At 44.4% G+C, this 24,105-nt stretch overlaps 2 protein-coding genes across 2 annotated transcripts in view; both read left to right on the top strand.

Moving 5' to 3' along the window:
- The first annotated feature begins 304 nt into the window (after positions 1-304).
- Positions 305-24,105, top strand: part of LOC106607295 (signal transducer and activator of transcription 5B) — a 96,100-nt gene continuing 72,299 nt past the window's right edge. Inside the window, exon 1 of the mRNA XM_045720583.1 lies at positions 305-467. The gene's annotated coding sequence lies outside the window, so the exon portion shown is untranslated. The remainder of the gene's footprint in view (positions 468-24,105) is intronic.
- Positions 11,560-16,609, top strand: LOC123743446 (skin secretory protein xP2-like). The gene has a single exon (XM_045720584.1). The coding sequence runs from the start codon at positions 15,603-15,605 to the stop codon at positions 16,530-16,532; it is 930 nt and encodes a 309-aa protein (XP_045576540.1). The 5' UTR covers positions 11,560-15,602; the 3' UTR covers positions 16,533-16,609.

Genomic DNA, 24,105 nt, shown 5'->3' on the forward strand with positions numbered 1-24,105 from the left:
AAGTGGGGACAATATATTGCACATGTTCATGTTTTCATATGACAATATTCGCCTGTCAAACAGAAAACGCCGGAAGTGGGTGGTTAGAGAGGGAGAGAACATAGACGATTCCTGCTATTCGGGATCCTTGGGAAGTCCCCCCCCCCCCCACACACACATTGAAGTTGACATTTAAAATGGTTAAGGTAAGGGCAAAGGTTAGGGTTAGGTAAGGTTATGTTTGATGTAAGGGTAGTATATGTTATGGTTAGAGTTTAGGATTTGGACGTCCCAAGGATCCCGTATAGCACTGACCGATCCTAGAGGGGAGAGCAAGCGAAAGACACGAGAGAGCGAGAATGAAAAAAACTGCGTAGCGAACAGTTAGAAAGAGACGGGAGAGGTTCCTTTTCTGGGTCGTACGTACGTTGCGGAGCTTTCCCTTACTTTTATGCAAAAAAGACAACTCAATTGATCGTCCCGTCAAGGTAGGTTTGTTAACTATGTCAGCTTCGAGAAGATTTTGGACAAGCATATTTCGTGCAGACGGTTTCTATTGCGAAAGAATGTTCTGACAGCGCTTTGTAAACAAACTATGGTTAGAGTTGTGCGGCTCTGCCGTCTTTTACGCTAGCCAAACGTGGTTATAATGTCACCGACAATACCACATGTGAACCTACAAATATGTATTTTTCCAGTTTACAATATTGATTGAGTATATTGTTAATATAATATTTACTTTGTTATTGGTGTTTGCTGACCCTTTCTCCTATATATATGTATATATATATTGAATCAACAGGCTGAGTCCAACCCCCTCCTGGGATTCAATCGAGAGCTCGAATACGCTAGATCATTTATTTTCTTCAACATTGCACAATGTTTTTAACATAACATCTTGAAGGCTATATTATTAACATAATTTGCATGTAGGCTATAACACATGTTATACGGATCATTGACATGGCTTGTAGCCTAGGTCAAACGCAAATTGCAATGTGAGTTTATTCTCTCAAACCGTTAGCCAGCGCGAGGCGCATATCACGGTATAATGAATGTGCGTGTGGAACTCCTCTCAAGAAGTTGTGTTGTAGCCTAACAGGTGAAAGTTCAACTTGTATTGCACATCTGTGTTAGTTAGGTAACTTTCGAATTTAAATAAGAACTAGATAAATAAATGATCAGTGCAACAAAGGAAGTGAGTAATAATCCACTCAAGTGTTTGTGGGGATGGCACAAACATTTTAGAGTGGATTATTTGGCAGAATATTTTTCGGAGATGTTTTTTATTTTGTCCAAGTTTGCTGGTGAAAATGGGCGCAGACCGTTTTTAAATTAAGGAATAATTTGACAAAATGTTAACAACCATGTGATAATACACAACTGTGCACAATGACACAATTCCAACTGTAGGCCATATTGTCTGCAGACTTTTTATTTAGTGTTGATATGCTGGTAAAGTAGCCCAATGTTTATCTTATTGCACCTGGAGAGCAAGGCAGCCTGGCTTGAGGCCAGGTGATGCAGTCAAGGTGTGACATTCTCTCTGCCCCTGTTTATTTGAGTGCTTTATGCCAGTTGTTCTCCAAGCCTCCTTACCACAACTGAGTAAACATGGGTGTTTGGAACACAAACAATGGATTTAATTTAAGACGCTTTATGTCAAGTGAGTCAAAATTAAATCTAGGAATAAAACAAGCCACAACATCTAGTTGGCCTAATAGTCTCCCAATCCCTCATTGATATGTGTCAGTTAGTGTTTTACTTGTTTTATAACAAAATGGCCACACAGGATGCTGTGTAAAATGTGGTCAGTCGTCATAACAATGAAAACAAACATGAAAACAAATAACAAACACGTGCTCTATGAGAAATCGCTCTGAGCGGGTGAATCAAATCACATTTAATTAGTATTGTTGGCCCATCAGTACCAAAATTATCATTCTGTTTGCTTTCTTATTCCTCTCTTGTGAGAAATGGGCTTCAACTAACCTGAGATGAATTGATTCACGCTGTGTTATAAAGGGAGCTCATTCACTTGTTTTCGTTTACAATTGTTGCTATTGGGGTTAGAAGAAGCACCGTCGCGGTATCGGTGACGTGGATGCCGGTTAAATGCAGAAGGCACATTTCGGTGGAATACATTCAGTTGTGCGACTGACTAGGTATCCCCTGTACCTTTCCCTAATTAATGTCACAGAAGCCACTGATGTGTTTGCATAAAAATGCCACTGAAAGCAGTGCTCTATGGTTGTGGTTGTTGTCACTGAAGAGATGGACATGTCCCATAATAGTACACTGTATGACTCACATGCAATTGGAAACAGTTGTTGGTGTTTAGCTGAAATGTCACCACATACATTGATGTTATAGTGTATGACTAGACTGTCATATAGCTCAACCTTACAAGCACAGACAGGTCTATGTATAAAGGAAATACCCCTAAATTGTTGATGTGTTGATGACTAAAATGTCAATGTCACTGCGAGCTTTGAGTGGTGATAAGATGTGTGTGTGTGTGTGTGTGTGTGTGTGTGTGTGTGTGTGTGTGTGTCCGCGTGTGTGTGCGTTACAACCACACTGAGTATGGACATTGATGTTTGTTTAAAGAAACTCAGATAAAGAAAGTCATTACTTCCTGCGATGCAGTTTGATTGCACCCCACCTTGTCCCTGTGTATTCTACCTCTTTCATGTTATAATGACATTATACACACACCAACTGACAGCAGCACAGGTCAGGATGCTTTGATGAGTGTTTTGCTAACCAAGGGTAACAGTCAGGTGCACTACCAGACTTCCTTGACCCAACCCACCACCCCTTGAAAATTAATTGATTTGGTAGATGTTTTCATTTTTCTGACCCCCATGCGGTTATAGTTTTGCCTGACGACTCATTCTGAATTGAACTCTGCTGCTCTATCAATCGCTCCATACATTCATGGTGGAGAAGAAATGGTAGTGGGTGTGGTGTTTGGCTGAAGTGATGTGGATGGGTAGTCAGGCTAGTTCTAATTGGAAGAGGAAGTGTAAACTCTAACATAGCCTATTAGCTGGAAAGGTATCTCCAAACACATTTTTGCCAGTAGAAGCTGTTTAGCTGGTTAAACAAAGGTTAGCCGTGTGTTGGCAAAAACTAATGTCCAAGTCAAGAAAGCTTACCAGCAGCCTTACTTGCTTTTTTCAGTCTGTCAGATACTCCAGTAAGTGTAATTAGCTCCAATTACTGTGATTTGCTAAATATTAGGAGTTCAGAAATCAAGTTGACATAAACATTTGTTTATTCTGTTGTTGCTATTGATGTTCATTTGTAATATTAATTAAAAGATGGATCCCCAGTTGAATACCCCTGATCTAGTGGAATTCTCTGACCCCATATCTCCTCCACAGCATAATGTACCTTCCCCTGACAATTCACCACCCACAACCACTCCTTATTCCTCCATTACCAACAACCACTCCTTATTCCTCCACCACCCACAACCACTCCTTATTCCTCCATTACCAACAACCACTCCTTATTCCCCTACCACCCATAACCACTCCTTATTCCGCCACCACCCACAACCACTCCTTATTCCTCCATTACCAACAACCACTCCTTATTCCTCCACCACCCACAACCACTCCTTATTCCTCCACCACCCACAACCACTCCTTATTCCTCCATTACCAACAACCACTCCTTATTCCTCTACCACCCACAACCACTCCTTATTCCTCCATTACCAACAACCACTCCTTATTCCTCCACCACCCACAACCACTCCTTATTCCTCCACCACCCACAACCACTCTTTATTCCTCTATTACCAACAACCACTCATTATTCCTTCACCACCCACAACCACTCCTTATTCCTCCACTACCCACAACCACTCATTATTCCTCCACCACCCACAACCACTCCTTATTCCTCCACCACCCACAACCACTCCTTATTCCCCCACCACCCACAACCACTCCTTATTCCTCCACCACAACTACTCCTTATTCCCACACCACCCACAACTACTCTTTATTCCTCCACCACCCACAAACACTCCTTATTCCTCTACCACCCACAACCACTCCTTATTCCTCCATTACCAACAACCACTCTTTATTCCTCCATTACCAACAACCACTCCTTATTCCTCCACCAGCCACAACCACTCTTTATTTCTCCATTACCAACAACCACTCCTTATTCCTCCACCACCCACAACCACTCCTATTCCTCCATTACCAACAACCACTCCTTATTCCTCCACCACCCACAACCACTCCTTTTTCCCCCACCACCCACAACCACTCTTTATTCCTCCACCACCCACAACCACTCCTTATTCCTCCCCCACCACCCACAACCACTCCTTATTCCTCCATTACCAACAACCACTCCTTATTCCTCCACCACCCACAACCACTCCTTATTCCTCCATTACCAACAACCACTCCTTATTCCTCCTCCACCACCCACAACCTCTCCTTATTCCCCCACCACCCACAATCACTCCTTATTCCCCCACCACCCACAATCACTCCTTATTCCCCCACCACCCACAAACACTCCTTATTCCTCCATTACCAACAATCACTCTTTTTCCCCTACCACCCACAACCACTCCTTATTCCTCCACCACCCACAACCACTCCTTATTCCTCCACCACCCTTTCACCATCCAGGGCTCTCTGACTAGTTGGGTACTCAACATCAGGTCATCTTGCCTGTTTGGTTTGAAGTAGAGATTGAAAGAAGGATGCTTGCAGTAATGATGTTCCTGACCCGAGTGCTCCTGTCATACCATGTTCACTGCTATCTACTACTTCTCCCTGGGGCTGCATGCCCTTTAGCAGATGAGGACTTTTGAAAAAATAGTGTTGACTTTGGTTCTATATATGTTTTATTACTTAGATTGGATTTTTGAAAGGTTTCTGGCTCTGTTCCGTTTGCTCTTTGGCTGCTTATAAGTTCTGCTGTATCACTTATAAGTTCTGCTGTATTACTGTATTGGGCTTTCTGTCCTGATGCCTGCAAAGTATTTGTGGTACTAGGTCCAGTAGATTTTCCTTAGTGGATTATCTGCCCAGCTTCATCTGCACAATTTGGGATGTGTTTTCCCTCTCTAAAATAAATAAGCACTAGGTCAGACATCAATGAAAACCGTTATGGTAAACCATCAAGGATTGTTTGCACCACTTAACCCTGACCCACTTGACATTATGTGAAGCGCTGCCTGGGGAGCCCACACAGTTAATTCAACTGGACTATGTAACTGGCCGTTTCCACTGCCAAGACAAAGTTTCCGAGGTCGTTTTGGGTCTGGCTAGCGCGGACAGTTGGCATGCCGGGCACACATGAGTTGGACAGCACAACCTGTCCTAGGCAAGGAGGGAGCAGAAACAGACACAAAGAGACAGCCCCAGAAACAGCAGGGGAACAGGGGAAACCCTATGCTTAAGGATCCTGTCTCTCAACAGGCCATGTGGTCACAGCATGCCCGTGTACTTAGCCAGGGTTCCCCCACTTTATCTCCTTCCCTGCTACCAGGCAAGCCATGGCAGGGATACTGACCTGATGGGTCTTTACTGGAAGGGGTGGAGGAAAGAGGAAGATGAGAGGTTTTGGTGCATGGGTGGGTTGCTCTGATGCTGGTGAAAAGGGATGGTTAGTTGAAGTATTCCATGCATGCCTGTGATGAATTCATGGATGTAACACATTTTGATTCTGTGGTTTCCATGGCACTGTGAGGTCGCATAGACAGAGAGCTCTGTACATATTGTACATATTTTAGGGTTGGCCCCATTTAGTCGACTGGTCGATTGTTTGGTCAATACGCTGTTGGTCGGCTGAGATTTCTTTAGTCGAGCAGTCGTCATTTTTTTTTTTCATGGTGCACAAGACACCTGTCTGATTCGCGCCTGTCTCAGTGGACTAATCCAATGCGGAGGCCACAGGGATGACATAGTCCATCACTCTAAGACATGTGATACTGATTTTGTATATGCTTGTATTATGTAAAAATAATGGTGCAACACTAATATATCTAATATTATTTTATAACAAATGTTGGGTACGGTCGCTGTCCACGATTCTAAAAGATAATCTTCAGTGTGACTTTCCCTATGTTGCTATGTGCATAATAGCAAAGTTAACCAGCATATTGGGATTGAGAACAATGCGGCAGAGGCAGCAGCAGCAGAGACAAGGAAACAGCCCTTGCCTTAGCCTAATTGTCAAAGAAAATGGAGTAGCGAGGAAATCCCAACTACATTTGGTCTATAATCAATAGCCTAACTTAAATGTGTCTGGCTTTATAAAGCATCCATATACAGTGCCTTCAGAAAGTATTCAGACCCCTTAACTTTTTCAGCATTCTGTTAGGTTACAGCCTTTTTCTAAAACTGATAAAATATTTTTTTCCCTAAGCAATCTACTAACAATATCCCATAATGACATAGCGAAAACAGGTTTTTAGGAAAATTCAAAACAGAAATACCTTATTTACATAAGTATTCAGACCCTTTGCTTTGAGACTTGAAATTGAGCTCAGGTGCATCCTGTTTCCATCGATCATCCTTGAGATGTTTCCACAACTTCATTGGAGTCCACCAGTAGTAAATTCAATTGATTGGACATCATTTGGAAAGGCACGCACCTGTCTATATAAGGTCCCACAGTTGACAGTGCATGTCAGAGCAAAAACCAAGCCATGAGGTTGAAGGAATTGTCTGTAGAGCTCGGAGACAGGATTGTGTCGAGGCACAGATCTGGGGAAGGGTACCAAAAACATTCTGCAGCATTGATGGTCCCCAAGAACACAGTGGCCTCCATCATTCTTAAATGGAAGAAGTTTGGAACCACCAAGACTCTTCCTAGAGCTGGCTGCCCGGCCAAACTGAGCAATCGGGGGAGAAGGGCCTTGGTCAGGGAGGTGACCAAGAACCCGATGATCACTCTGACAGAGCTCTAGAGTTCCCCTGTGGAGATGGGAGAACCTTCCAGAAGGACAACCATCTCTGCAGCACTCCACCAATCAGGCCTTTATTGTAGAGTGGCTAGATGGAAGCCACTCCTCAGTAAAAGGCACATGACAGCCCGCTTGGAGTTAAAGAACTAAAGAACGTAAAGAACTCTCAGACCATGAGAAACAAGATTCTCTGGTCTGATGAAACCAAGATTGAACTCTTTGGCCTGAATGCCAAGCATCATGTCTGGAGGAAACATGGCACCATTTTCAGGGGCGTGGACTGGGAGACTAGTCAGGATCGAGGCAAAGATGAACGGAGCAAAGTACAGAGAGATCCTTGATGAAAACCTGCTCCAGAGCTCTCAGGACCTCAGACAGGGGCAAAGGTTCACTTTCCAACAGGACAACGACCCTAAGCACACAGCCAAGACAACACAGGAGTGGCTTCGGGACATGTCTCTGAATGTCCTTGAGTGGCCCAGCCAGAGCCCGGACTTGAACCCAATCGAACATCTCTGGAGAAACCTGAAAATAGCTGTGCAGCAACGCTCCCCATCCAACCTGACAGAACTTTAGAGGTTGGCAGGGAAGAATGGGAGAAATTCCCCAAATACAGGGGTGCCAATAAATTAGCAAACACTTCTAAAACACGTTTTTTTCTTTTTCACTATGGGGTATTGTGTATAGAATTTTCCGTAAAAAAAAAAAAGTAATACATTTTAGAATAAGGCTCTAACGTAACGTGGGAAAAGTCAAGGAGTCTGAATACTTTCTGAAGGCACAGTATATCTACAGAAATAAGACAGATATAGCTTCTGTCAGCCTGTTTGAGTGTTTGTTTAATAGCCTACTAATTCCGTGAGCACCAAGCCTCATGCAAAATGTAAGATGAAGCAAATTCACAGATTCAGCTTTTTGATCTTTGCTATGCTGTAACAAAGGCTTTACATTTTCTTTTTGTTAGAACAGACTGCTATTACTTAGAATTGATTTAGTGTTGTTTACACTTCCAAACAGTCAGAAAAAGTACATTGTAATCTAACAGCACCTGTCATTGCTGTAATGAAAAGCACTATACAAATACAATCTGTTATTATTATGAAGATTATTGTTATTAATAATCATAATCATAATATTAATGGTGTACACTGTATATGGGAAAAGTTACTGGCTTGGTTATCAGTCATTAATCCCTTGTCCTGTCAGAATGCTTTAAATCAGGAGTCACACAGTCACAGATTATCTCATACAGTTGAGGAGAGGAAGCCATCCAAGCCAGGTAAAAAAAAGCCATTTTACAACCTATGTGTTGTGATAATTGCATTGTTTGCTCTATAACCTGTTACTTCATATGCCTTGCCACTGTGATATATAGGCCTAAGGTCGAGACAATAAGAAGACAGTGGCAGAATAAATTCAACCACACCTTTGTTTCATCACAAAACCGGAGAGCAACATCTGTCCGGTGTCCACGAAGCATATTGCACGTAACAAACAGTTACATGACCTACAGCATGATCAAGCAAGTTAATGTTTCCCACATTTTCAGACTACTAAACAACTATTGATTTAGAACCACGGAGAGTTTTCCGCAAGTCTCAAAGAAAACAGGAGCTGCCTCCACTGTTCCAGCACCATTTCAACTTCAACATTTCAACATCATCAAATCACCTCTGCTTAGTCTAATACAGACAGTGATAACTAAGATAACAAAAATAATTTAGTCCAATCAATGAAAGCTAAATATGATGTGGCTGTCCATGGTTCTGATTTGTGTGTGTGTGTGTGTGTGTGTGTGTGTGTGTGTGTGCAAGTAGAACAAACATGTCAACTCGCCCTACTTGTAGAGAAACAACCAATGCCATCCTCCTCTCTTTCATGACTCTGTCATACAGTACACACTTTTAGTTTTTGTTGTCGTATGCTACCTGGCTAAAATGCTTGCTTACTAGCCTAACTTCCTTTCATGGCCAACAATGCACCAGGCCAGCTAGTTAATATTAGCGTACTACATCTAGCTACATATTGAACTTTCATCCTCTCAGTCCAGGGGCACAATGTATGGTTAGATCAGAATCGCTGTTATAATCATTGTCCAGTACGGAGAATTAAGTCAAACCACAAGTCTAAATCCATTTCTCCATATCTCCATCCTTGGCTAATTTAGGAAAGGGCCGATTTTAGCTAGCTAGCCACCGGAGAACAATGACAACAAGATTTGTTTTACTGTAAATTACGTGTTGCTTCGGATGTGATGTGATTGGTGTGAAGCTAAATCCAAACTGGCTTCCCTCCCTTGACACTTTTTTTTGGCGCGCCAGGACCATACACAGTTGAGCTCACTCAGTTTATCTCAATGCCGATTGGCTATTATTATTTTATTCTTTATCAAGGGATGCCAAATGCTCGCTGCTTTCAATTCTACAGGCGGCAGCAATGTCATACTCTTTTAAACCAGACAGCATCAGATAGATGGCCTACACATATTGAAGGAAAATGCTGAAACACAGAGAGACCGAAGATGGCATCTCTTGGCGTCCATGAATACACGCCGATGGAGGGAAGGAGGAAGAAAAGGGAAAAGGGGAGGAGGTGTTGATAGGAGGTTGAAATTGTCCTTGTTTGACCATTGAAAATCGTATATTGGGGTAGGATAACTAGCTGTTATTGGGGTAGAATAATCAAATCTTAGATTAGGACTAAGAGGTAGTTCCAATTTGAGCAGGGGGAAGTGTTGCCCAATCAGAGTGCGGTGTCATGTAGGCTACAAGGAAGCACGTTCAACATTGAAGCCGACTTTAAAGGCGAGTCGAGACTGACTGGTCTACAAATCACTGTACATCTAAAAAACGACTCAATCTTAGTTCTAGATCAGTCATTCATGATTTACCCATGATACATCATGATGTTAATGATCTCAAACACAGCCAACGAGTACCTCAGTGTGTGGCGTGGCCTTTTTCATATGGCCACGGTGTTGATTGGTTTCTTTTTACATTCTCTCTCTTCTCTCTCTCTGCCTTTAGCTGAGTAACAGTGTGTTGTCCAGTCCAAGCAGAGATTAAACCTCACTAGGGTGAGCGTGAAACGGGTTGAAAATGTTTTCAAGCAGCGAGAAGAGGAAGGGAGGAAGAGAGAAAGACAGTTAAAGGGAAAGAGATCCTGTAGTAGGGGAGGAGTCCCTGGGTCTATGAAAAAGCATGTGGTGAAAGCAAGGCTCGTGCTAACCCCTACCCCCACTAACCCCGCCCCTTTCAGTTGGGCTCAAACTAATCCTATAGTCACATGACCTCCAGAGCTCTCAGCCTTGCCTAGGCAAGACTGATCGGTCTGTCAAATACATTATGTAGCCTGGGTCACGGTTGACAGCTACATTACTCTGAAGTTTGTATCTAGTAACACTAAATGGGCTACATTGTTAGCAAGTGGTTTATCATCCAACTAAAATCTTTCATTTTTCAAATGGTTAAGATGGTGCACATAGTCATCAACACCCATGGAGTTGAATCACTCCTGCTGGTCTTCATGTATCTCTCTCTCTATCTCTCTCTCTCCCTCTTTCACTTTTGCTCTCTCTCTTTCACTGTATTTCTCTGATAGACTGTAAAAATATATGTATTTTAAAGATTACTCCCTTCCTCTGTGTTGCGCACCAGACACTGAGACATGTGATAAGGCCTCCAGATATTATCTTTATGACACACAAGAAATTACCAGTGCTCTAGAAGAAGGGCATTCCCAGCCATCGCTCTCAGCCAGCCATGGGAAGGTAGCATGCATATTAGGGAGGGGCATGTGGCTGTGAGCATCACGTTTTTCCTCAAATGTCGCCTGTGGATATTTTTGTTTTTGCTGTGATTCCGAGTTTCTGACTGAGTTAAGCTGACTGGGTTAAATGTGATATGTATTTGTTAAATGTGATGGTCTTTGGATGTACCTTACTTAATTAACTTTTATTTCTGGTTAATTCCTTCTTAAATGTCCATTGGCATTGTATTGGGGTTGGGAGATAACTGGTGTCATCTATCCTTGTTGCAATATGCAAATTGTATGCAAATCATTGGAAACCAGAATTTCGACCTATTCTCAGTTCTTTGCTGTAAAGTAAACAACACACATGAGTAAAATGCTGTTCTATGCTACAACCACTTCACCAGAGTTACATTCAATAGACTAAACAGGAGCAGGCATTTTCACATTGAAGCTGAACCAACAGGGATGCTCACTTGCATTCTCCTAGCATTTACAGTATATTCTTTATTTATTTTTGGGGTACTTTTTACCCCTTTTTTGTGATATCCAATTGGTAATTACAGTCTTGTCCCATCGCTGCAACTCCCGTACGGACCCGGGAGAGGTGAAGGTTGAGAGCCATGTGTCCTCCGAAACACGACCCTGCCAGGCCGCACTGCTTCTTAACCCGGAAGACAGCCGCACCAATGTGTCGGAGGGAACACCGTACAGCTGGCGACCGAAGTCAGCGTGCATGCGCCCGGCCCACCACAAGGAGTCGCTAGAGCACGATGAGACAAGGACAACCCAGCCAGCCAAACCCTCCCCTAACCCGGACGACGTGGGCCAATTGTGCGCCACTTCATGGGTCTCCCGGTCGCGGCCGGCTGCAACACAGCCTGGGACCGAACCCGGGTCTGTAGTGACACCTCAAGTACTGCGACGCAGAGCCCTAGACCGCTGCGCCACTCAGGAGGCCCTATTTACAGTATATTGTAATCGTTTAAATTATTGTGATATCATATGACTGTGATATCATTTCATCCAGCCCAACATATTGTTTTCAAAGTAATTAATTAAAAGCTACCCAATCTTCGTAAGGCATGCTCACCTCATGCTGGGTTGGCACCGGGGGATATGAAAGAAGAACTGTAACGTTTGATCAACTCTACAGGAGGTCCAATTTGCTGCAGGTCGCGTCATGCTGGACAGCAGAATTCGTTCATATGTTAGCAAATATCAAAATCACTTACATGCCGCTCAGAGCATGCCATAGCTACCACGCTAACCACTTTGGGCCCTGACGTTGAAAAAATGTACCTGTCCGTTGGAGAAAGAGACCAGTAGAGCCTACTAAGGGTTCATTCCCAACCCATCACTTGATTCCACATCAGTGGTTCCTAAACTTTTGTTTGCATCAACAAAAAATTGCCACAAGCCTAAAAATCTTTCTTGATACCCACCAATCCCGACAAATTCTCACCTAGCCTTCAGGTGCAACAATGCCGAAGAAGCAGACTTTCTCACCCTGCACTCTTTAAACTTCTGGCTACAGTGTCCTGTCAAGACAGGCACAGATCATAGATTTGTAAATGAAGAGAAAGATTTAACAGAATAGACTGGATGAGTGGACAGATGTAGAATCTTAATTTGAGCCAGTTTGCTGTAACACGAAAATAATCCTGCAGCAACAGGAAATGTGAATTATTATGTGGATTATAATGATTGGAGATTTTCTCCTAAAATAGGGTGATCTAATTTAAAATCCTACATCTGTAGCAAGCTATACTATCTACAGTATGTTGTATGCATCTGTGTGACCAGTGTTCCTGTTGTTCAGTGGATAAGGCGAGGCAGTGATATCCCCCCAGATAACCTGGAGGAGAGACTAATCTAGTGGCTCCAGTAATGCACTAGAGGTCAGGGGTCATCTGCTCTGCCCTTATTGCCATAAATCAGCCTGGCAGTAGTTCACTGAAAGGTCAAGCCTAATAAGCTCACCCATGACTCGACCAATGGCTGCTACTCTGAAGAGTATTATGTGCTCCAGTGGTGATGTCATCTAAACTCTTCCGGTCCTCCACTGATGATTTCTGTTTCTAAACCTATTGGGTCATTTTGGTCTGGTGTTTGGTTTATATTTTGCCTTGTCTTTCCTGGTTTTGGTTTTGTGGAGGATTGTATTGGCTGGTTAGGGTTTGAATTTGCTGTATTTTTCAGCAGGTGGTTTTGTTTGGATACTGGCTGGTTATGGAATATAATTCTACAGTGTCTTCTGGAAAACTGAACTGTATCCTTTTGGCTTTCTGAGGAATTTATTCTTGGTTAAAGATCCTGGCAGAGAGTAAAGTGGTCAAGCCCTCTGTTTCAATGGAGTTTGAGAATCTGCCTGTTAAATGTAGTGTAACTTAAAGCAGGATGAGGCCTAACCGGTAGTCGATCACCACTTCCACGTTCAAACCTACTACTGGTTACGTTACAGCAGGAGATCCTCATTAAATATAACACCCTGCCTGAATGATGTGGGGGGCGGAGAACTGAGAAGAAGGGAAGGAGTGAGACAGAATTAGGGAAATAAGAACATCTCATCAGATGCCGCACACACACGTCATGTTTCCATTATTCCCGACCCGCTTAATCCCAGAATGTTAAAAAACAAAACAAATGTAGGTCATGTCTGCTCTCTCTCTGGGGAGTGGGCCAAATGTCTTTAGCAGATTAAGACAAGATGAAGCAGATGATGATGATGATCCAGAACGGACAGGGCCTTTTGTCAAAATGAATGTTGCTGCTTTAGTGGTGTTGTGTTTTATAATCTGTTGTTTGACAGGATCAGGCTGCCAACCCTGATTGAGCAAGTCTAAAGCCATGTCTGTTGGTTGGTCGGTCAGGCTGTCTGTCTGTCTGGTGTCAAACCTCAGGCCCTTCCTGTCACTCTCTTTCCATCTCAGTAGGATCTGTGGTTCTGACTGTCTTAATCACACACATCTCTCTTTCTCTCTCTCTCTCTCTTGGTTACCCTTTAAATTTAAAATAAATCAATATCCTAATGGATAAGGAAGTATTGTCTCATTTCTGGGCCCCGTCTTCCCCTCTGTCCTAGGCTCTCCGTTCTTCTTCTCATCCCTCTCCATCTAACTCTATCTAGTGCAGAGCTAGTGTAATGTGGACCGTCAGAGTGTGGATCTGTGGTTCTATTGATCCAATTAGTTCGTCATTGCCCCCGACTCTTCTCTCCAGCGTGGCTCGCTGCTGCTCACTCTGCACGACCTCTCTCTCTCTCTCTCTCTCTCCCTCCTAACCCTGCTGCTCAGCTTGCACTGGAGGAACCTCATATAACATCTCCAAAGTGTAGTTGAAGGAGGAAATGAAATATTGACTGGAGTAGTCTCATTAAAATGAATAGAGTATGGTTTTACCCCACACTAGTGGCTGCCTCTGGGCATCCTGGGACATATCAATGATTAAACACAGAAAAGTATCTGATATCCCAGGCCGGTGGAGACAAGGGCTTCATATGCAGGGGGAGTCTGTCTGTACTGTGTGTGTGCGTGTGTGTGCGCGTGGGGTCAGAGTGCAACATTTGATAAACAAACAGAACCCTTGTTCATATCACACTTACTGTATAAGTGCAACCTTGCACTTTTAAAACACCGTTTTTTCTTCTCAGTTCCCACCTTTCTCAAAGTTACACCAGTGAAGTAAATCTGTGGGACTGTTGTACTGTACAGTGTAGTCCCCTTCTGTTGCACAGGGTCCCACGCTTTCTCTGGGAAGCATTCAACCGTATGAATTGATCGCATGTGCCGTTAAATATATGCAGAAAGCGAGGGGAAGAGAAAGAGAGAGATAGGGGGACAGAGAGTGCGAGAGAGAACAGAGAGAGTGAATACTCAGTGTAACACAGTATTACCATGATTCATTGTCCTCATGAGGTACTTTCTCCAGCCTCACATTCTTCCCCAATCATCCATCGCGTCACCAGACCCCTGTGCCTCGCACAACATGGATTGAGTGGATGTGCTCTGTACATGAATAGGATATAGGATAGCAATTGGATATGTTCATGGCCCATCATGGCCTTTATTCCCATGGTAGTTTTCGTTATATTATTGTGTCTGTCTGCGTTGAATTATAAAACGATGCCATTGTGTTATTGTGCGGCGTACATTATGAAAAATATGTGGACATGCAAACTAAAATACCCATGAATTGCACTCTCTCATAAACACAAATGACGAGATAAGAGAGGCGACGCATCCACTAAGATAACGAATGAATGAAAGGATGTCAGAGAGAATAGCCTTGCAAATGCATTATTGGCTAATACAGAAATTGAAAGCGTGGTTTGTTAAAGATCAGTGTACTGTGTGTGTTACACTTTACCTGTGTATGCAGGATGGGTTTGATATGGTACTGGTTTTGTTCACAGTGTCCTGGCCTCAATGGAGCCTGTCTCTGAGGACTTCTCTCTTCTCTTCTCATGCCTGTTCAGTGCAGTGGCAAAGTCAATAGGGGCTTTTTATCCAGTCAATATAGACTGGTGACAGGGCAGGGTTGCTGCACACACTGCATGAGCTACTATCTGGGTGAGTTTTACAGAGCCTAATGGGACAACGCGGTCCGGGCTGGGGAGGAGGAGGAAGAGAAGAAAGAGTAGAGGGATTTATATTCAGAAGAGTTATTTCAGGGTGTCATATGATGTTGTGGATTTGAAACATCTCCTCCCTGTATTAGCATGGACTGTGTGGACATGGTGGACAGTACAAAGGGAAACACCAACACGGTAATGGTGATCTGAGGTGTAATTTAGGAAAGCATCTCTCCGGCGGGAATAACTGCCATGACTCATTGCCCTTTCAGTTTATCTAGATTATCCCAGGGAGACTGAGGGACTACCATAGTCAGTCCAGCATCGTAATAGGAGGAACTGGACTATATGTACAGTGCCATGAAATGTCCCAGAGAAAATCAGGTCAAGTCCTTTGTTTTGCCTGGGAGGGTATGGAGGTGTCTGATGATCCAAAAGGACCTCCACCACCACAGCTCAGCTGCAACGCCAGCGCCATCCCTAGCACCACTGCCCGCCCCAGCCTCAGTCCCAGCACCACTGCCATACCCAGCCTCAATCCAATCCCCAGCACCAGCCTCAACACCACTGCCCGCCGCAGCCTCAGTCACAACACCACTGCCCGCTGCAGCCTCAGTCCCAGCACCACTGCCAGCCTCAGTCTCAGCACCACTGCCAGCCTCAGTCACAACACCATTGCCAGCCTCAGTCACAACACCATTGCCAGCCTCAGTCACAACACCACTGCCAGCCTCAGTCACAACACCACTGCCCGCTGCAGCCTCAGTCCCAGCACCACTGCCAGCCTCAGACCCAGCACCACTGCCAGCCTCAGTCCCAGCACCACTGCCAGCCTCAGTCCCAACACCACTGCTAGCCTCAGTCCCAGCACCACTGCCCGCCTCAGACCCAGCACCACTGCCAGCCTCAGTCCCAGCACCACTGCCAGCCTCAGTCCCAGCACCACTGCCAGCCTTTGTCCCAACACCACTGCCAGCCTCAGCCTCAGCACCACTGCCCGCCTCAGTCCCAGCACCACTGCCAGCCTCAGTCCCAACACCACTGCCAGCCTTAGCCTCAGCACCACTGCCCGCCTCAGTCCCAGCACCACTGCCAGCCTTTGTCCCAGCACCACTGCCAGCCTCAGTCCCAGCACCACTGCCAGCCTTTGTCCCAGCACCACTGCCAGCCTCAGTCCCAGCACCACTGCCCGCCCCAGCCTCAGTCCCAGCAGAGAAAGAGAGAGATAGGGGGACAGAGAGTGCGAGAGAGAACAGAGAGAGTGAATACTCAGTGTAACACAGTATTACCATGATTCATTGTCCTCATGAGGTACTTTCTCCAGCCTCACATTCTTCCCCAATCATCCATCGCGTCACCAGACCCCTGTGCCTCGCACAACATGGATTGAGTGGATGTGCTCTGTACATGAATAGGATATAGGATAGCAATTGGATATGTTCATGGCCCATCATGGCCTTTATTCCCATGGTAGTTTTCGTTATATTATTGTGTCTGTCTGCGTTGAATTATAAAACGATGCCATTGTGTTATTGTGCGGCGTACATTATGAAAAATATGTGGACATGCAAACTAAAATACCCATGAATTGCACTCTCTCATAAACACAAATGACGAGATAAGAGAGGCGACGCATCCACTAAGATAACGAATGAATGAAAGGATGTCAGAGAGAATAGCCTTGCAAATGCATTATTGGCTAATACAGAAATTGAAAGCGTGGTTTGTTAAAGATCAGTGTACTGTGTGTGTTACACTTTACCTGTGTATGCAGGATGGGTTTGATATGGTACTGGTTTTGTTCACAGTGTCCTGGCCTCAATGGAGCCTGTCTCTGAGGACTTCTCTCTTCTCTTCTCATGCCTGTTCAGTGCAGTGGCAAAGTCAATAGGGGCTTTTTATCCAGTCAATATAGACTGGTGACAGGGCAGGGTTGCTGCACACACTGCATGAGCTACTATCTGGGTGAGTTTTACAGAGCCTAATGGGACAACGCGGTCCGGGCTGGGGAGGAGGAGGAAGAGAAGAAAGAGTAGAGGGATTTATATTCAGAAGAGTTATTTCAGGGTGTCATATGATGTTGTGGATTTGAAACATCTCCTCCCTGTATTAGCATGGACTGTGTGGACATGGTGGACAGTACAAAGGGAAACACCAACACGGTAATGGTGATCTGAGGTGTAATTTAGGAAAGCATCTCTCCGGCGGGAATAACTGCCATGACTCATTGCCCTTTCAGTTTATCTAGATTATCCCAGGGAGACTGAGGGACTACCATAGTCAGTCCAGCATCGTAATAGGAGGAACTGGACTATATGTACAGTGCCATGAAATGTCCCAGAGAAAATCAGGTCAAGTCCTTTGTTTTGCCTGGGAGGGTATGGAGGTGTCTGATGATCCAAAAGGACCTCCACCACCACAGCTCAGCTGCAACGCCAGCGCCATCCCTAGCACCACTGCCCGCCCCAGCCTCAGTCCCAGCACCACTGCCATACCCAGCCTCAATCCAATCCCCAGCACCAGCCTCAACACCACTGCCCGCCGCAGCCTCAGTCACAACACCACTGCCCGCTGCAGCCTCAGTCCCAGCACCACTGCCAGCCTCAGTCTCAGCACCACTGCCAGCCTCAGTCACAACACCATTGCCAGCCTCAGTCACAACACCATTGCCAGCCTCAGTCACAACACCACTGCCAGCCTCAGTCACAACACCACTGCCCGCTGCAGCCTCAGTCCCAGCACCACTGCCAGCCTCAGACCCAGCACCACTGCCAGCCTCAGTCCCAGCACCACTGCCAGCCTCAGTCCCAACACCACTGCTAGCCTCAGTCCCAGCACCACTGCCAGCCTCAGTCCCAACACCACTGCTAGCCTCAGTCCCAGCACCACTGCCCGCCCCAGCCTCAGTCCCAGCACCACTGCCCGCCCCAGCCTCAGTCCCAGCACCACTGCCCGCCCCAGCCTCAGTCCCAGCACCACTGCCCGCCCCAGCCTCAGTCCCAGTCCCAGCACCACTGTCAGCCTCAGTCCCGGCCCCATCCATGATCCCACACCTTTGCTTCTCTCATCCCACTTGGCTTTGGCTGGATGTTCGCTCTGCTTTGCTCTGCTCTCCAGTGGGTTGCTCCTCTGCCACAAGCCTAGCAACAGTGTGACATTTGGAGTCCCTCAGGTCTCAGCTAAAAGGTTTCCCAGTGAAAGGACAATGTGTGTTGTCCATTACACTATTAGCAGGTCATATGAGGCAGAAAGCCCACAGCCTTGGGGGGAACCCCGCGCTAACTCACAGTGGCAATGTCATTCAACTGAAATGCAATCAAAGCACAAATTCAAAGTGGCGACTTTGATTCAGGGATATCTTGTTATGAATGTCATTGCGTCACATGCAGCCGCAGGAGACACGTTCTTGTAGTACTTGTGGGGCTCTTATGAAATGTGTCACAACCAGTGGCGGTTCTAGACCATTTCAACTGGGGGGGGCCAAGCTGGGGCCAGTTACATTAAACGTTATTGTTGTCATATCGTTTCCTTCACTGCATTGCAGGCATTAGCAGGCAAAAGACCATGTTCATAATCATCATCGTTGCCACTGTCTAATAACGGATGTAAAAAAAGAACGATAGCAAAAATTAGTTATGTCAAAATTATTTCATACTCCACATTTAGGGGGGCCACAAGGGGGTCCAAAATTGTTGTCACAGGGGCACTGCCCCCCCCCCAGAACCGCTAGTGGTCACAATCCAGTGAGTCTGCAAGGTCAAAGCAACTGCTTTCGCTCGGAAACGCCATGGCAACAGTGTTTTCTGTTATTTCAATTATGGTTCAATAGACATAGCTATAGTTGAGTGGTGTTTTTTCTTATTCTTCTGAATTATTTTAGCAGTAGCATAGTCTCCACTTCAAAACAGCTAATGCAAGAAGGACAGCTGGATGTTAGAGAGTCCCAGGCAGCAGCAAGCACCACTTGGCACTGTGTAATTGTGTATCACAATTGTGTACCAATTGTGTACTACTACAGCCTCCTGTTGTACCATACTGTAGCTAGGTTCTGAGTCATGGTCTCTATCCTAGGTGGCACAGCTCCCTAGTCCAATCTGCCCCGAGACCAGGACTGCGTCTCAAATCAAATAAAATGTTATTAGCCACATGTGCCAAGTAAAACAGGTGTGGACTTTAATCTACTTTAATTCGCACCCTTTTCCCTTTGTAGCGCACTACTTTTGACCAGATTACTGCACTAGGGTGCCATTTGGGAAGGAGGGTGTGAGTCACTCTGTTGTTTTTACAGTGCAATAAAACCCCAGCATAGGTTAAGGTTAAGCAGACCACTGGGATTTGAGGGGAGGGCGGGTAAGGTGGGGTAGAGGGTGACCTTTACGAAGTGCACATGAGGGGGAAAGAGCGGGGTTGGGTGCTGGAGGAGTGGTGAGAAGGGGGGGGCATGGCTCTGATGACCACATTAGACACCGCGTGTGAGAAACTGCAGCTATCTGAACTCTGACACGTGACAAGCTGGAAAGGTCAAAGGACAGGGTTCTCAAAAGCTGCCTGCCTTGGTGTTTACAGGGGTGTTGATGTGGAGCCAGAGAGAGAGGGGCAGAAATGTACCAAGGGAAAAGACATGAGAGAGTTAGAAGAGCATGGTGGAAGGTACAGTACAGCAAATGGGAAATGAGTGTAGAGAGAGTGGCATTAGATGCATGTAAGAAGTGGGCTTTCAAATAGAAATCAATGATGAGGAGGACAAACCTGCATTTTTCCTAGCAGAAACTGTTTTCTTTATACAGTTCTTTTTTTTAAATGTTATCTTACAAACCCTTTAGCTGGACCAAAGACTAACCTTGCACAGGAGAAGTACAATAGAAGATCCATCCATGTGAACAACATTCAGACAGACTGTGTGTCACAAAACAAAACACTTAGCACCTTCTTTTTTTTCCTAAGACTGTACTATCTAGAAACTTGAAAGGCTCATCGGCTGTCCCCATAGGAGAACCCTTTGAAGAACCCTTTTTGGTTGCAGGTAGAACCCTTTTGGTTCTAGATAGAACCCTTTTGGGTTCCATATTGGGTTCCATATAGAACCCTTTTGGGTTCCATATAGAACCCTTTCTACAGAGGTCTACATGGAAACCAAAAGGGTTTTTACCTGAAAACCAAAAGGGTTTTTACCTGGAAACCAAACGTTTTTTTTACCTGGAACCCAAAAGGGTTATACCTAGAACCATAAAGGGTTCTCCTATGGGGACTGCTGAAGAACCCTTTTTTCTAAGAGTGTATAATAAAGCCAATAAGAGCAGTTTACTGTAGGCTACAACAATCCGTTTGGTTATTACTGCACATGCTACATTGATACTAATGCAGTCTGACCAGGTTGAGTAAGTTCGAACAATACTTTATCCCTCATTCAACCTTCAAACTGACCTTTACCTCTTGCCTGAGGTGTTTACTCAGGCGTGTGTGTTTGCATGTGTGTGTGCGTCTGTCTGCGTACGCCCGTAGTATGTAGAAGTAAAAGTGAAGGAGAGCCGAGACAGTACAGTCAAAAGTTTGGACACACCTTCATGTCTTAAAGTAATGATGGACCGTCATTTCTCTTTGCTTATTTGAGTTGTTCTTGCCATAATGTGGACTTGGTCTTTTACCAAATAGGGCTATCTTCTGTATACCACCCCTACCTTGTCACAACACAATTGATTGGCTCAAACGCATTAAGAAGGGGGAAAAAATCCACAAATTAACTTTTAACAAGGCACACCTGTTAATTGAAATGTATTCCAGGTGACTACCTCATGAAGCTGGTTGAGAGAATGCCAAGAGTGTACAAAGCTGTCATCAAGGCAAAGGGTGGCTACTTTGAAGAATCTCAAATATAAAATATATTTTGATTTGTTTAACACTTTTTTGGTTACTACATGATTCCATATGTGTTATTTCATAGTTTTGATGTCTTCACTATTATTCTACAATGTAGAAAATAGTAATAAAAAAAAAATCCTGGAATGAGTAGGTGTATCCAAACTTTTGACTGTTACTGTATATGTCACCAACAAGTTTTTCGTTCACTGTACCGTATCTTAAAAAATAGAAAAACAAACACACAACCAAATTACATTTAATGTATGTTCATTTGGTGTTCAGTTTGTTTTTCTGTTTGCAAGGTCACTCCTCTTCTCTTTTATTGCCATTACCTCCTGCCCATTGGAGCATCTTGTTTTACTTTCCACTTTTGGGCTACTGAGTATGTGTGCACGAGAAGCACACTTTTTAGGAGTTCTTGCCGATGCCAGCTAAGTGGAGTTTAGATGTTATAGTAGCCTCTGCCGAGTCCCCAACAAACGGATGTTCTGGTTTTCAGGCGAAATGGAAAGACAGCCTGTGACACGACTTCCTCTTTTGGACGTTAACAAGGCGACACTTCGTCTTAACTCCTCCTCCACATTTTACTGGATTGGTTGATCAGTGGAGAAGAGAACCTCCCCCAACACTTTTGTCTTCTTCTAGAGCAATATTTAGGGGATCTAGTTTCATGGAATTTATTTTACGCTTGCTGTGTTAGGTTAATGTTACAGGGAACTTGCAAAAAGCCTGCAGGTCTGATGTGATCTGATTGGCTACACTGGAGCATATCCAGGAAGTGTAGTCACAGGATCAGTAACTAGCCTTAATGGGTGTCATAATATTGCTATAATGGAAAAAGCCTAATAGGGTCAGATGGTTTGCTCCTGAGTGGGGAAGGTTACTCTCCACTACAGAACTACAGTTAGGGTGACCACAAAATACCCAAATGCAGGAAAACAGGATGATTTTGCGGGATGATTTTGGAATGATTTTGCAGGACAATGTAGCCTACACATTATTATTTGTTTTTGGCAGCACCCGCCCATCTTCATTGTTTTATTTGACTTAGTCCTGCATGTTGGAGCTCATAGCCTAAGCTTTTCACTGTACCCTGCAATCACACCTGCAACCCTGTACATAAACAATCTGAATCTTAAAGTACTATTTTGTTCAGCCATATAAAACCAGAACTTTTACAGTTTAGCGTCTCGTCATTCTCCTTCAGACCAGACAGTAGGATAGTAACACCTCTAACATCAGACAGTAGGAGAGTAACACTTCTAACATCAGACAGTAGGATATTAACACCTCTACCATCAGACAGTAGGATAGTAACACCTCTAACGTCAGACAGTAGGATAGTAACACCTCTAACGTCAGACAGTAGGATAGTAACACCTCTAACATCAGACAGTAGGATAGTAACACCTCTAACATCAGACAGTAGGATAGTAACACCTCTAACATCAGACAGTAGGATCGTAACACCTCTAATATCAGACAGTAGGATAGTAACACCTCTAACATCAGACAGTAGATTAGTAACACCTCTAACATCAGACAGTAGATTAGTAACACCTCTAACATCAGACAGTAGGATAGTAACACCGCTATCATCAGACAGTAGGATAGTAACACCTCTAACATCAGACAGTAGGATAGTAGCACCTCTAACATCAGACAGTAGGATTGTAACACCTCTAACATCAGACAGTAGGATAGTAACACCTCTAACATCAGACAGTAGGATAGTAACACCTCTAACATCAGACAGTAGGATAGTAACACCTCCAACATCAGACAGTAGGATAGTAACACCTCTAACATCAGACAGTAGGATAGTAACACCTCTAACATCAGACAGTAGGATAGTAACACCTCTAACATCAGACAGTAGGATACTAACACCTCTAACGTCAGACAGTAGTAACACCTCTAACGTCAGACAGTAGGACAGTAACACCTCTAACATCAGACAGTAGGATAGTAACACCTCCAACATCAGACAGTAGGATAGTAACACCTCTAACATCAGACAGTAGGATAGTAACACCTCTAACATCAGACAGTAGGATACTAACACCTCTAACGTCAGACAGTAGTAACACCTCTAATGTCAGACAGTAGGACAGTAACACCTCTACCGTCAGACAGTGGGATAGTAACACCTCTACCGTCAGACAGGAGGATAGTAACACCTCTAACAACAGACAGTAGGATCGTAACACCTCTAATATCAGACAGTAGGATAGTAACACCTCTAACATCAGACAGTAGGATAGTAACACCGCTATCATCAGACAGTAGGATAGTAACACCTCTAACATCAGACAGTAGGATAGTAACACCTCTAACCTTAGACAGTAGGATAGTAACACCTCTAACATCAGACAGTAGGATTGTAACACCTCTAACATCAGACAGTAGGATTGTAACACCTCTAACATCAGACAGTAGGATAGTAACACCTCTAACATCAGACAGTAGATTAGTAACACCTCTAACATCAGACAGTAGGATAGTAACACCGCTATCATCAGACAGTAGGATAGTAACACCTCTAACATCAGACAGTAGGATAGTAGCACCTCTAACATCAGACAGTAGGATTGTAACACCTCTAACATCAGACAGTAGGATACTAACACCTCTAACGTCAGACAGTAGTAACACCTCTAACGTCAGACAGTAGGACAGTAACACCTCTAACATCAGACAGTAGGATAGTAACACCTCTAACATCAGACAGTAGGATAGTAACACCTCTAACATCAGACAGTAGGATACTAACACCTCTAACGTCAGACAGTAGTAACACCTCTAACGTCAGACAGTAGGACAGTAACACCTCTAACATCAGACAGTAGGATAGTAACACCTCCAACATCAGACAGTAGGATAGTAACACCTCTAACATCAGACAGTAGGATAGTAACACCTCTAACATCAGACAGTAGGATAGTAACACCTCTAACATCAGACAGTAGGATACTAACACCTCTAACGTCAG

The sequence above is a fragment of the Salmo salar genome, chromosome ssa06 (assembly GCF_905237065.1).
Source record: "Salmo salar chromosome ssa06, Ssal_v3.1, whole genome shotgun sequence".
NCBI classification, from domain to species: domain Eukaryota; kingdom Metazoa; phylum Chordata; class Actinopteri; order Salmoniformes; family Salmonidae; genus Salmo; species Salmo salar.